The sequence below is a fragment of the Cyrtonyx montezumae genome, unplaced genomic scaffold (genome assembly GCF_038088225.1).
Source record: "Cyrtonyx montezumae isolate F1298 unplaced genomic scaffold, pur_monq_1.0 scaffold_6, whole genome shotgun sequence".
Lineage (NCBI taxonomy): Eukaryota > Metazoa > Chordata > Aves > Galliformes > Odontophoridae > Cyrtonyx > Cyrtonyx montezumae.
Genome location: NW_027072067.1, coordinates 9,797,148 through 9,811,769, shown reverse-complemented (window position 1 = coordinate 9,811,769; position 14,622 = coordinate 9,797,148). Strand labels below are relative to the sequence as shown.

General features: G+C 35.8%; 1 protein-coding gene across 1 annotated transcript; it reads left to right on the top strand.

Annotated features, from left to right (window-relative positions):
* Positions 1-920: 920 nt before the first annotated feature.
* Positions 921-13,809, top strand: NOL8 (nucleolar protein 8). Its single transcript, XM_065749842.1, has 16 exons — positions 921-1,156; positions 1,333-1,395; positions 2,096-2,174; positions 2,323-2,470; positions 2,704-2,772; positions 3,065-4,990; positions 5,267-5,383; positions 6,281-6,397; positions 6,751-6,832; positions 7,083-7,227; positions 8,321-8,410; positions 9,113-9,390; positions 10,902-11,028; positions 11,507-11,577; positions 12,494-12,576; positions 12,919-13,809. The coding sequence occupies exons 1-16, from the start codon at positions 1,018-1,020 to the stop codon at positions 12,970-12,972; spliced, it is 3,588 nt and encodes a 1,195-aa protein (XP_065605914.1). The 5' UTR covers positions 921-1,017; the 3' UTR covers positions 12,973-13,809.
* The last annotated feature ends 813 nt before the right edge of the window (positions 13,810-14,622 follow it).

The following is a 14,622-nucleotide window of genomic DNA, read 5'->3' as shown; positions in this document are numbered from 1 at the left end:
GAGGAAAGAGAGACCTGGGGCTGGTCAGCCTGGAAAAGAGGGCTGAGGGGAGTCTTGTTAGTGCTTGTGTATATCTAATGGTGGGGCTCAAATGAATGAGGCACGGTGAGCACATGGTGCCCAGCGACAGGACAGGCAGTGGAAACAAACTGGAGCACAGCAATTTCCATGCAAACGTGTTAAGAACCCCTTTGGTATGAGGGTGGCAGCACTGGAACGAGCTCCCAGAGAAAACATGGGCTTTCTGTCTCTGAAGATATTTAAAATCCAGCTGGGTGCTTCGCTGTGCAGTCTGCTTTAGCAGGAGTGTTGGACTAGGTGATCTCCAGAGGTCCTTTCCAGCCCCTAGGATTCCATGATTCCTAATCGGTCCAATGTGAGTTTGTCCTGCATTGAAGCTTTTAGCTCTATGTATTCGAACAGTGCACGTGTGTGTTCATGTAAATATATGCAAACACATAAATACTGTAGATGTACACAAACAAATTGTGCTTCTACATGGTCAAGTGCCATCAGCTGGGTTGCTTCATCCCAGGGCCTCCTTTGCTCCTGTTTCTTTTTTAAATATTTGAACAATGAGAGGTTGGTGAGTGGCTACTGGAAAGTAAGAGGGATGAGCTTATGTTTTGGGTTCCTCTGTTTTTGCTGTTGTTCCCCCTTGAAAACTTGTTAAGCTAGAAGGGGTTGTGTGTCTGCATGAGCTTGTCAGAGAGCTGCAGTGGCTTTTGCTGCTCCTGAGGCAGTGATACAGCTCCCTACTTGCTCCCAGACTCTGCCTGGCTGCTGCTTTTCTCACCTCCTGGTTCCTTAACTGTTTCATAACTTTTTCCCTTATCAAGACAGTTGTAGTCCAAAACATTTTTCTCTGAGGTTCTTTGTGGAAAGCTTCTGATGGAATGTTTTTTTTCATAATTTGGTATTGTGGTTAGCTTAATCCATGCAATTTAAGTACTAATGAACTGTTTTCTTTTTACAGAACAGTGCATGTTACCGATGTGACAGCTTGACTCTTCCAATATGGAGAAGAAACAAGTTTCAAAACGTCTATATGTTGGAGGGCTTGGCCATACAGTTTCTAAGGCTGAACTTCAAGAAAGATTTGGGAAATTTGGACGTGTTTTGGATGTAGAGATTATTACCAGAAAAGATGACCAGGGTAACAGTTTTGTATCATCCTATAAAAGTGAATTGTTTTTCAAGTCATAGCATGAAGTAAGATTTTTTTTTTTTGCTCCAGAGGCTCTTTATTTTAATGAAATAAAGCTGAAAATTAACTTAAGAGAAATAGTGAGAGTATACAGAAATTAATTAAATATTTGTTATATTGAGCAGGGAACCCTACGAAAACTTTTGCTTACATCACTGTCAGCAGTTCTGAGACAGATCTTAGAAAATGTAAGTATATGTACTTGTATATATACATGTTAATTTTTATTTTTGATAAATCATGTTCCTGAACCAAGTTACATTACTTGTAATACATCTGATGTCGTCTAGACATGACATGGTTGAGGTAGACCTAGTTTCATTCTGTTGTCATATGCATTTCATTTGCTTTAAGCTGTCATTTTTATGGAAGATTTGCCAGAGTTTTCAGTATGCGGATATAAGCAGACTGGTAAAAAACTACCTTGCAACTGAAGAGATTATTTATGAGTTTATCCTTGCTCTTCCTTCAGAAGGTGTAGGAAATGTTTCAACTATTTCCATCAGATCCGTAGTAAAAGGGACTTCCCGTGAGTGGAAACCCAGAAGGAGCTTGTGTTATGATAGTTCTATGAATTCCAAAGTAGTTGCACTTAGGAAACTACATATGCAATTTGTAGCAGTAAAATACCAGATGGAGATAACTATACCCGAAGTAGAGGAATTGGTAACTTAATGTTTTATTTAGGAAGCATGGTTGTTAGGAATAGGAAATCTTGTGTACAGACTCAAATAGCACTTTTCAAGACAGAGCCTTGATTTTTGAATTTAGACATTGTTGTTTAAGTGTAGGATATTAGATTTTTCATGTACAAAAGGGGACATTCTTAAGTTCAGTGTGTATTTTTTAATGTAGAAAATGTTAATTTCCAGTCTTCTTGTTTTACAGGCATATCAATTTTAAGTAAAACCAAATGGGAAGAGAGGCCACTTCAAATTGAATTTGCCAAAGAAAGCTTTTTACACAGGTAAAAATCAGTAAAAACACATGCTTGTAATTGAAGTTACCCTTTTTCTGTTCAACTGGTATTGTTGTGGCAGTGAGTAGGGTCACTGCCAGCTATGATTTAGCACACAGGCAAATCATTTACATAGATGGTGTACTTTTTGATATAGGCTTGCCATAGAGAGAGAGGAAGCAAAACTGCAGAAAGAAAAGCCACAGAGAAACGGTGAAACAGTTCTTCTAGAATCACTGAAGAAGGCTGGAGTTGTAGACTTTCATATGAGAGCTGTACCAGGTACAGAGGTGCCAGACCATAAGGTATGGTGGGGTAGCTGTCTGGAGAATGAAAATAAACAGGATTGCGTGCAAGCTTATAACATTTTTATCTATGTTAAATCTTTCTGCTGTGTATAAAGAAAATTATGTGAAATGTTACTAACTTAAAAAAAAAAAAGTGTAGAGAAATGCTATTCTACGTATTTGTGTCATTCTTGTAATGAACCTTTTGTTTGAGGATTTTTTTTTTGCTAATTTATTTTTCTTTTTTTTAGAATTGGATTGTAGGCAAATTTGGCAGAGTCCTACCTATCCTTCACCTTAGAAACCAGCAAAAAAATAAAATATCCTTTTTGTTTTGGTTGGATGTAGACACAGTTCCCTTCTTTCTTTCATTATATGGGTGAATGTATTTGCTTAATGTTCTTCATATTGACTGCTATGGCGTGTTTATTTTACTGAGTCCTTTAAGTAAATGTTGTCTTGTGTTTTGAATAACTGCAAGTCCTTTTTTTAAAGGCATGCTGTCATAGCATTAAAAGGACTCATCCTTCCCCTTAGAATTTAGTTTGTGGAGATTAGAATTCTGCTTGTTGAAAGGAATCATGTTGTTTTTATTCTTTAACTCATACGAACATTGTGAAATATGATCCATCAAAGTATTGCCACAACCTTAGAAAGCTGGAGCAAGACTTGATGCATGTAGTTCCTGTATCCAAGCTTACTTGGCATTTGGAAGAGAAAAATGACAGCATAAGCAAGAGGCGACAAGGAGAGTTCCCTGTGACTAAGGAGCAGCCTAAAAAACTGAGACAACTGAATAGTGAAGATCTGAAAGGAGTTGAAGTGCTCCCTTCTGGGTGTCAGTCACATCTGAGAAACATAAGCTCATCACAGCTAGGTCAGAGATCGAACACCAAATACAAGAAGTCTAAATTGCCTTCATCAAGCAGTCTTAATAGTAAAATATCAGGGCAAAGTTTACTATCAGATAAAAACAGCATTTCTAGAGTTACGTTTCAAAATGACAGAATGCATGCTTCTGACAGCGACATTGATTCTGAAGAGGAAATCAGAGCAATGAGGAAGAAAAACATGGGAAAAGAGCGAGCTGAAAATGTTGAGACTGAAAGTGACCACTTGGAAATTGTTGGAGATAATTTTGAGTTAAAATACAGTACTCACTGGTCCTTAGGCAGTCGAGACACCGTGAAGAAAGCTGTCAAAGGAAATTGTAAAGAGAGAGACGCTGTAGAATGGGATAATGGTTATGACTCAGCAGATACAGATGAGATTATTGCTGAGAGTAAAGCTCCAGGTCTGAGTAGCATGAAAACTGCAGTTTTAGAAAATTCTGAGCTGGTGAAGGTGGAAAATAAACAAATGTTAACTAGTAAGAACTGTGATTTGGTAAATGACTCCTCATTAAAAACTCACAATTTAAGAGAAGAACATGATGAAAGCAAAGAGGAAATGAGAAAACTAAGAATTTCTGCCTTGTTGAGTACAGCAGATAACAGTACAGCGAAGACAAGTCACAGTGAGAGTTCTTATTCGGAGTCTGAGGAAGAGGAGTCTGAAATCAGTTCTGATTATGAAACCATGATGCAAAACTGCTATCGTCTAGACCTTACATTAGATGATCTAAAAGCATTAGCTGCTGAAAAATCTGAGACATCAGTAGAAGAACTGGGTAGCACACAGAGTTCTAGTCAGTGCAGCATTAAAGAAAATGATAAAGGCCATGTGACATGTAAGCCAAAACTCTCTAAAATTCCTCCTACAGTTGAAAAAAAGTGCATTTGTCCTGAAGATATAGTTGCTGCCATTTTAGATGGGGAGGAGAATGCTGATGAGGAGAGCTCCAAGGGACAAAATAGTTCATGTTTGAAATACCAGCCTTTCAGAGGAATGGGGTCCCTTTGTGAAGGGTTGACTAAGGACAGTACTGATTTAAAAAAGAAAGATGTAGAAAGTTTAGGTTTTGAAGCTTCTCTTCCTTTTTGTTGTGAGAGATCACCTGATGGACCATCTAGGACCCATCCATTATGTTCACTTGAAGTTAGCACTAAAAAGAAACAAAAAATACACTGTGAACAGCACAAAAACTCATCAGATGCTGCCTCCTTAGCAGATGTGGATATTTGCAGGCCACATTTACAAGGAAAGAACACAAAGATAAATTCTCTGCAAGATGACCAGAATTCAGAGCGTAGAGGTACTGTTCCTAGAGCTGATAAAAGAGAAGGGGAGAGCAGTGACATGGATAGTGATGCTGCTATGTCACAGAAACATATGAAACGACAACTGAAAAGCCCAAAACTGCTTTCAAAGAAAATGAAGATGGATATAAACAACACAAGTTCAGAATGTGAAGTTAAGAAATGTGCAAATAGGAAGATGAGTCTCCTGGGAGATAAAGAGCTTAAAGGTACTTCTTCAAAGGTAGCTGATACAAAAAAACAGTTGCAGGATAACCAGAAGAGGCTGGCAGCTCTGGAAGAGAGACAGAAAGAGAGGCAATTACAGAAGAAACTCATTCAAGGAGCTCTTTCAAATTTGGTAATTACATTCATGTCTTTTATCTGATTAGCAGGCAGTAAAACAGAAAGGGAAATTTAAATTATTTAGAATTTAAGTTATTTTAAAATCTTGTTGTGGATTTCTTGATTATGTTTTTGTTTTCAGAGTATGTACAAAATGTTGCATGCCTCATTCCTAGGATATCTCTAGAATTGCTGGATTTTTCCTTTAGTGTCAAAGAAATGTCTCCAAGATCCTTCTGTGTGACTGCACTGAGCATTTACCTGTTATCCTGCCTGTTTTATTCTTATGTAGGATTGCCAGCCACCAAACAAGCATAAACACATCATATTCAATTCAGATGTGGAAAGTGAAGGTGAAGTAGATGAAATGTTGGAGAAAGATGAGAATTTGAAAGATATGCATGAAATAGTAAGTGTTACTAAGAAAAACTCTAGTATTTTATGGGGCAATTCTGATGGGACCTTAACTTTTATTTTGGAGACTATTTTTTATAGCATAGTGAAAGGAAAGTTTAGATTATAAATATTTAAATTAATTTGAATAATTATATTTTAGCTAATTTGAAAGAAATTTCGAAGACTATAACATTTGTCTGCAGAAGCTGGAGATCTTGGAGATCCGTTTGTAAGGAGGCAGTGATCTGTGTGCAAGACGTTTTAACTGCAATTTAAAAAAAAATAAATAGTTTTTTAGTTTACAAGGCATGATTATATGGATTTGCATATCTCTGCTTTTGGTTACAGGAAGGGAAAGTTTTGGCTTCAGTAGTATGGGAAGACTTGTTGCTCTTTCCAACACAGTGGACAAAGGATCTGTATTAATGTAGTCTTGTTTTTTCAAGTGATATTTGTGTCCAAAAAAATTTGTTCCTTTAAGTTGTGGAGTACTTACCTTTTCTGGCAGTTCATATTTGTTAACTGTCTTAAACTATGTTCTGCAGTTTACACCATGAATGAGACTTGTTGAGAAATGTTTTAGACATCGATATTTTAAATTGAAGTTGATCTCCCTTCATATAATCAGAAAGTTGGATTTTTACAGCTAGCTTGTATATTGTAAAACCTGAGTTAGTTTTTATGTGGATATTTTGCCTCATTAAACTTAGTGATAATTAACTGTAAAAAATTTTAAAAGGTGTGCATACTGCATAAGATTTGAAATGAATGGGTCAGTAAATTGGTCATTCTAGAAATACATTTTTTCAGATATGTTGGAAAGCACATCAAAAAAGTTAATGCTGAATTATTTTATCAAACTTTTGAGAATGGCTCCTTTTCTATACTTCTCTTTCCTTTAACAAACAAGGAACACAATCCTAAATCTTCTAGAAGACTCTTTGAAAGCAGCGAAGATGATGAAGATGATAGAGATGATGAGAGATTCAAAATTAAACCACAGTTTGAAGGCAAAGCTGGTGAAAAAGTGAGTGAAGCTATTAAAGACTTAGCTTTCTTGTAAATCACTGTAATGCTGCTTCAGAAGTACATAGCATGTAGCTTTGCATGCATGTGCAATATGATTTTGACAAACTTACCTTACCATGACATTATCTCACAGAGAGAAAACAGCAGCCATGGAGGAAGTAATACAGGTTGGGGGGGTGTGAGGAGAGTTTTCTGGCATTGTCATTTTTAAATATGGAAAAATCTCTGAAAAAGCCATTGAGCTGAAGATTGTTAGTTAGTGTGTGGTAGTAATTACAGTGTTGGAAATAAAAAGTTAATGTATGTTGATGAGTTCTTCTCCAGCACTTAATAGAATTTCTTTTTATTTAGCTCTTAAATTTGCAATCACGTTTTGGCACAGATGAAAGATTTCGCATGGATGCTCGATTCCTTGAAAGTGACAGTGAAGAAGGTAAGGTTATTTTCGTTTTCTGGCTAATAATAGTAATAGAAATATATAATGGAACCTTAATTTTGGATGCTTGAAGCAGGTCATAAGTTATTTTTGCTTCTCTGGTCATTTCTCATAGAAAATAACCTAGCTGTGTGTACTGTATATTGGTAGTTGTTAAATATTAAATTAACTAAACATTAAATATTACAGGCTTACTCTGGTCATGATTGAGGAACACTGTTTGCTTGTTTATTTGTTTATTATTTAGGAGAAACAAATACATTGTCAGCAGATGAGGAAGAAGAGTTTGCTGCAGAGAAAAAGAAAAATCTGCAAATACTGGGAAGTCTATTGAATATTGACCTAGAACAATCAAAAACAACTAAAATGGCCATAAATGCTAAGCAATTCAAGTATGTACCCAAGGTTCTTCCAGTAAATGTTATGATTGGATTGTTGGAATTAAGAATTAATATTTTAATTCGTCCTTACCTGTTTTCTACAGTGACAAGCTTAAATAAGATAGACAGAGAATATGTAAGCTAGACAGTAAGTCACTAAGTTATACTGTAGCTTCCATAGGAGTTAATAAGGTTAATTGTGTTCTCTAGACTCCATGTAAGAAATGAGGTAAGTATCCTTCTGTGAAGGTATTAACGCAAAATTTCTTTTCCAGTGGAGACTTCTTCATTAGATTAGGTATTTCTTATACATAGCCATGGACAGAGATGATAGAAGTTAATATTAAATGTAGTAATGTCCAATTAGTAAATTTTGACAGTTGTTACTGGAGTTGTATCAGTTGACTTCTAACTGCTAAAAACGTTGCGACTGCTGCACTATCATATTTATGATATATTACACAGTATGACTACTGTGTAAATTTCATTTTCCAAAAACAAAATATAGGAGATAATATCTGTGCAACCCCAGAGATTATTTTAGGAAACTTTTTGGGGGATGGTTTTTCTCTAATACTCAGCTGATAATACAGTAGATACCCATTTAGAACGCACTTAACCTATGTTGTAAGCAGCATAATCTTTGCCACACTAATATTAGGGTCAGTCTAAACTTCTGATTGTTGTAGCTGAAACTCGTTTTTTGTTTTTTGGTTTTTTTTTTAATTTCTATTTATTTTTCCCTCCCCTCAGATTGTTATTTGTCATCATGGAAAATTTGGTACTGGTATATAGATAAATATCTGTCAGTATTCCTGCACCTGTTTATCTTTTGATGAGATGTGCATTTTTAGTAGAAGTTTGACGCAACTTGAAGTCTGTTTTATATTCAGTATTAAAATTTGACTAAAGCTGGTTCTGTGCATAATTCTTCCTGATCCAGACAGACACTGATAAGATAATATTTTTTTAAACACCATTTAAATTTTGGATTTGTTTGGAGCTTTTTTGGCAAAGAAGTAGATCTTGAAAGTTTAGGATAAATTTGAGTTGGACATTAATAATTTATCATGAGCTTTATGTTTCTTTAATTCTGTCTTCATAGGGATATTAATGCCCTCCGCTATGATCCCACAAGGCAAGATCATGCAGTTTTTGAGAAGAAACCAAAAGCTACAGAAAATGAAAAAGAAAGGTACCATTACAGTTTGGTAACTACTGTGATGTTCCTTTCCTTTGAAGCTGGCTTGCAGAAACAGCAAGACTGATTTTTGAGACTCCCTGATATTGCTAAGATAAGGATTGTGACCAGCAGAAACTCAATGTAATATCTTTCCTTTCTTATCTGTCTTTAATTTATGTCCTCTATTATGTTCTCTCCATTTCCTGTCCTTTGTCACCTTCAACTTTCAGGTTCTGGGCTTTGAGATTTGCAAATCTGTGCACAGAAAGCATTAGCTCCTGGCAATTATTTGCAGGAATAGAACTGTGACCTAAATATTGTTTCCTCTGGATTAGATACTGTCACATATTAAAAGGAAAGTCAAAGTGCCATTTATTAGAAAGCAGAATTTTTGCTGCCTTTTCATGGATTCAAACTTGTGGTGCTTCCCCAGTGCTTCAAAGGATTGGCAAATTGTGTGAGGTGAAAAGAAATGGATTGAAAGGCTGAACCTACAGGATGCTCATGATGTCCTATAGACTTTGGAATATCCTGTTGCCAGAATCTGGAATTGTTAAGAAAGAGGAGGGAGGGAGGGAAAGCAGTAGCTGTGATCTGCTTAATAACATGTTCAGTTGACTTCAGGTAAACAATAGCAAGGCTGCTTCTTAGGGACCATTCTTCTAAAAACATGCACACTGTGATGTTTTTGGTTTTTTAACTTTCTGATTTCAGTAAAGCTAAAAGAAAGAAGAAGAAAGAAGAGAGTGAGAAACTGCCTGAAGTGTCTAAAGAAATATATTGTGATATTGCTGTTGATTTAAAAGAGTTGTTTGGATCTTCAAAGAACAGACAAAAAAAAACAGAAGTAGCACCCTGGGACAAAGATGAGGCAGAAGAATCAACCCTACGTGACCATGTGGGTGCTCATGTTGAGAGTAACACAGCTCAGGATTCTAGTGATTTCAAATTTTCCTTCTTTGATGACAAGGATAAGTCTGATGTAAAAGAAGGTAACAGTATAACATACATAGTAACTGTACTATTTCTAATGAGTTGATTATTCCAGATGTTGTGGAGTTATGCAGCATATTTTAATATCAGAAACCAGGGAGGTTTCAGAAGCTGAAGTCTGTAACTAAACAAAATCATTATGGTCTTTTGTACTTGTTAAGATCTCTGTAGTTTAATTGTAGTTAATTGCATTTGCATGTCTGGAATTTTGTAAGGGGTGGTGTCAAGGGGTAATGTTGTGAGAAGGAGCTGTTCTGTAGTTGTTCTTTCAGCAGTAATGAAAAAAGATCATCGTCCACTGAGTTTTTCAAATAAGCAAGAAGGAAGACGTAATGCATAAGTCAAATCAGGATTCATATAATCCAGAAAGATTTTATAAACAAAATGTTAATTAAGGAAGAATTATTAACTGGTGTGTTATCTAGGTAACAAAACAAAAGTAGTTCTAATCTAAGGGAAATCAGATGTTATAATAAAGACCAAAAAATATGAAATAAAGTAACTTACTGTGTAGTATTGTGAAGACTGTGAAGATTAAGTAATGCGGATTTCAGTATAGCAATATATTCAGGTACTGTGGGGCTTCCGTGCTATCTACTATATTGACACAAAACTGAAAGACAAGTCTGTCCCCGTTTCACATTCCTTGGTTGCTACTGTAATTTTTGTCATTTTGTTCAGTCTGATTTCAAAAAGATGATGTGTGACATGTGGAAACGATGAAGGGAGAACACAAGCAGTCTGGTTTTTTTACAGCACAAGTTATAAATCTATTATAGATCATTTAAACTTGCTTTCTTCCCCTTCAGATGCTCACTTTTTTCCAAATTAGAACTTTCTGATTTTTAACTGGAGTAAAATCTTTGTTTTACAGTCAATCTACTGCTGGGTTTGGAAGAGAGATCTTTTCTGGCTGCGTAGATATTGTGCTTGTGTACTAAAAGAGGAGGGTACCTCTAACATCAAACCTTCTAACCAAGGGGTGTAGTAAGAGCTCAGGTGCATGTGTCAGTTATCATATGTAAACTGAGCTGCTGGCAGCTGGCTGTGCATTTTATAGGCATGAGTGTGTGTGAAAATAACAGAAAACAAGTCTCATCACACAGAACTTTTTTAAGAGTTTGCAGGGGTTTTTTTTTGACACAAAGCTTATATTCCATCTTCTACAAGCTAAAAATTTTGAGTAGGCAGAACTACTACCAGCTCAGTTAATAGTAATTGTCTGGTCAGAATGCCTTGATCAGAACCCTGGACACTAGCAGTGAGCTTCAAAGGGCCTTGCTTTTTTTTACCTCTGTGCTGTATTGATACTAGTATGTTACAAACCCATCCTCAAAACCTATCACAAAAAAGCGAACTGCATTCATGCCTGCCCATAGAGTTGTAGAAAAATTGAGGGGTTTTTTTGTCCTGCTCAAATCTGTTTTTTCTAATATATCTACTTTACTTTTGTGTAGAACTGTTTACTAACAAAAAAATAAGTAATCTCATTCTTGTGCTATTATTGCAGAGCCTTATGTACTTGAAACAATAAAACCTATAAAAGTCAAATGGCAAGAAGATCCACGTTTCCAAGATAGCAGCTCTGAGGATGATGATGAACCAGAGGCAACAGAAAGTGAAAGAGATAAAGAAATGCAAGTTTATTTTGTATTTGTTGGCTTCTTGATAGTAGTTGATGCCTAGAAGAATTTTAATAGCAGCAGACATAAACATGGGTAGCTAACACCTTCATTGTGCATCTGTGCATCTTTAACCACAAGTCTTCTTTCTTTTCTTTTTTTCTTTTTTTTTTTTTTTTTTTTAGGAAACCATTCCTTACTGCTCAGAACATTATAGTAAATAATCTTGCTATCAGACTTTATTTGATGTGAAATATTAAAATTGAGTTTCTAATTCATTGTATGAATGTTTAACTGGGTACTGATTTTAGCCAAAGTCGAATACGTATCAACTGTTCTTAAACATTTCTTTATAGAAGGCTGTATTTCGTTACTATGGAGCACTGTTGTTTTTCAGTACATGCTGTTTCTCTTAAGTATTACAGCTTTAATATATGCTAATTTGACTTGATACTAACTTCTGTGATGTTAACACCTATTTGTGTTTTTCTAGGTTTGTCCCTTTACCACAATCAGGCAGTGCTAGGTTTTTCTTCTTCTCCAGAGATGATGAACGATTAAGAGGTATAACAGAGTTTATTCACCTTTTCTCCCACTCCAATCTCTTTACTGCAACTGAAGAAGGAAAAATATTGCCCATTTAATTAATTGTTTCTAGCTTAAATACAGATGGTTAAGGGGAAAAAAATCACAACTTTCAGTCACTTGCAGTATGGATTGTAGCAGTGCATCCCAACAGAATCTACAGATTCCAAATGCTGACAGTGCGCTCTTTTAGATCATTGCCTAATTTGTTGCTGGTCTTCTAGAGCTTACAAATATCACTTAATAAATTAGCTAGGTACTTGGTTCCTTTCAGGCATATACATGATATATTTTTTTCCTTTGCTTCAGTTCTTAGTAGGAATATTCAGTGTGCTTATCAGCCACATACACTATGTGGTTCTTAAGACTAAATACTGTGGTGTATTTTTTCTTGTGAATGTAATGAATTCCATAGTACAAAAGTAGAGTTGCTTGTGATTTTTTTTATACAAGTGATTAATGTTTCTTTTCTGAGGCAAATTAATATATTGATTTAAAAATGGGTGTGCAGATGTTACTGTGTACATTATTGTATTGTAAACTTCTAGTCTAAGTACCTGATTAACGTTACTTGTTAAAATCGAGCTCTGAGTCTGTAGCAGGCATAAGTTTTCTTTGTAGACATAGAGTCATGCTGCTGAGCTTTTAACTTAAGGATTGCTGATTTGCTACAAATTATATTTTGGCATAGTAAGAACTGCAGCTGCTTTTCATTTTTCCTAGCATGCAAAGCTGCAGTGTACAAAATATGTTTCAGTCAGCTATGTTGCGCAGTTAAGGGTGGAATATGCAAAAGATAAAACACTTTCTGATTTTAACTGTTGCTGTTTTGCATGAGACTTATGAAGTGTACCGTGTACCAATGGCTTTAACCATACTCAATTGTTCTGTGCAGAGGGACCCAAGTTATTCTGTAGATTGGTTAACCTCGATGAAGAAAAAGATAGTTGGGAAGACAGACGTAGATTATTGCTTGAGGTGAGTATTTGAACAACTGTTATTTGAAAACCATAGCTGAAATGACAGCATGCAAATGGAACAGGACTGTTTGTTTGCCTAATTTGCAGTAAAAATGAGTTTGGGAACTTCAGAAGGGTTTGAAACTTCATCATATCAGGAAACTGATTTTTTTTAATTTATTTATTTTTAAATGTAGTTGTGTTTTAACTTCATGTTGTGTGTATATTTAAGTAAATTACTGAATGCCTGTATTGCATAGAACCATTTACTTAATTGCATGGAAAAAACAACACGTTTGAGACAAATGGGTGAGTTGACAAAACCTCTCATAATGCTGTGTTAAAATCAAAATATTTTCAGGAATGCCGGAAGAAACACAAGGATGCCAGAAGGAAAGTGAAAACAAAACAATAAGTGTTGATGTTTCATGTTTCTTCTTTGAAAGAGACATTTTTCTGCAACTTCCTCGAAATTCTAGTAGTTCAAAGATCTAACAGGAAACAACTCTGTAAAAGACTTAAATATCTTTTCTAAATAGCTACATATTTATTATCTCAACGTAATACGTTCTTTTGGTTTTGGTTGTTGGTTTTTGTTTTATTTTAATGTGACTTGCTTCTTTGTGTTTTTACTAAGAAGTGGATCATTTAAGAATGAAATGATTTTGCTGTGTTCTCGGGGCCCTGTGCTGCATGGGGTTGATGAAGAGCGGACGGATCCACACTTTCATAAGCTATATTCAGCTGAATGTAATAGAGGTCCTGTTTGAGGTTCCTTTACAATTTTTTTTATGTTCTACTTTCAGACTAAAAATTTACCAGAAGCTTATGAAAATGTGTATATTACTGGGAAAATGTATGAAATTAGTAGATCTGTATTGCTTCCCGGAGCTTTTATTCTATTTTTTAATTGTGTATTTACATTAATAAATATTAAGGACATTAATAAATATTAAGCTGGTGTTGTATGCTTGTTAAATGATATTTTTACATGTGAGGTTGTGTTGTTGTATCTGTTTAGCGTACATGATGCAGAGTCATGGCAACATTAGAATACAGAGTTTTATAAAGGTTTTGGTTCTTGACTAATAGTGCTAGAAATTACAGCATGTTTCAGCATATATGTGATCTGCCTGGAGATGGTCACTTGTTGTAAATTGCTGTGCATGGAGTTGTGGGATGTGAGGATCAACTGTGACAGATCCATCAGTCCTCTATGCAACATGGGAAGGGTCGCTCCTTTGTAGGATGGTGAATAGCAGTGTTAGGATTAAACACTGTCATGGTTTTATGATTTTTGTTATATTATTGATACTCCACATCATAACATCATGTAGTGTGCTGGGAGTTGAAGAGTTAACAATCCCAAAGGGAACACTGATTCAAATCTTTTACTCCTGGTGGGAGAACAGTGGCCAAGAAAAAGAGCATGTTAAAGTAATCAAAAAGTACTCTCAAGCATGCCTCAGCTGAAGCATGCTTAATTACAAAAATTAGAACAAAAACTCTAAGACAGCTAACATATGCTCTGAGTGATTTTGTGAGGGGAGGAGGAGCAGTGCTTCCTGCTGAGGAAGCCATATATGCAAAATGAAAGTCTTTTGAGGTAAAGCATTTGGGGATATGTTTTCAAGGATGTGAGAGACTGATAGTAGTCTTCAGATGAGACTTGACAGAGATTCCATGCTGGCATGTATTTCAAAACAATTAGGAATTCCATTTTGTTTTCCTGTGGTCCTTTTTTGTCTCATAACAACTATATATGAACAAAGAAATACTAAGTCTTGATGAAAGATCAACTGTGTGGGAACTTGCTGAGTCAGGGCCTGGACCACCGACTGAGAAAAGACCTGGTCAGCCCTGGAAGCACAGGTGAAGACAGTTCACCTGTGTGACCCCTCTTAGACCTCATTTAAGGACTGACTGCCACTGAGGAGAAGGTTCCCTTGTTGGAGATCCCTCCTCTTGCAGCTTTCTGGAAACCTAGATATTTGAAGATGGGTGAGCATTCCTTTCCTTCCTTTTGTAACATCTCTGTTTACGCTGGTCCCTCTGCCATGCCATT

Bases quoted from the DNA above. Each gene is read 5' to 3' on its own strand.
- NOL8 (XM_065749842.1), top strand. From the start codon at position 1,018: ATGGAGAAGAAACAAGTTTCAAAACGTCTATATGTTGGAGGGCTTGGC. The intron at 1,157-1,332 runs GTAACAGTTTTG...TATATTGAGCAG, and splicing joins TACCAGAAAAGATGACCAGG to GGAACCCTACGAAAACTTTT. The intron at 1,396-2,095 runs GTAAGTATATGT...CTTGTTTTACAG, and splicing joins TGAGACAGATCTTAGAAAAT to GCATATCAATTTTAAGTAAA.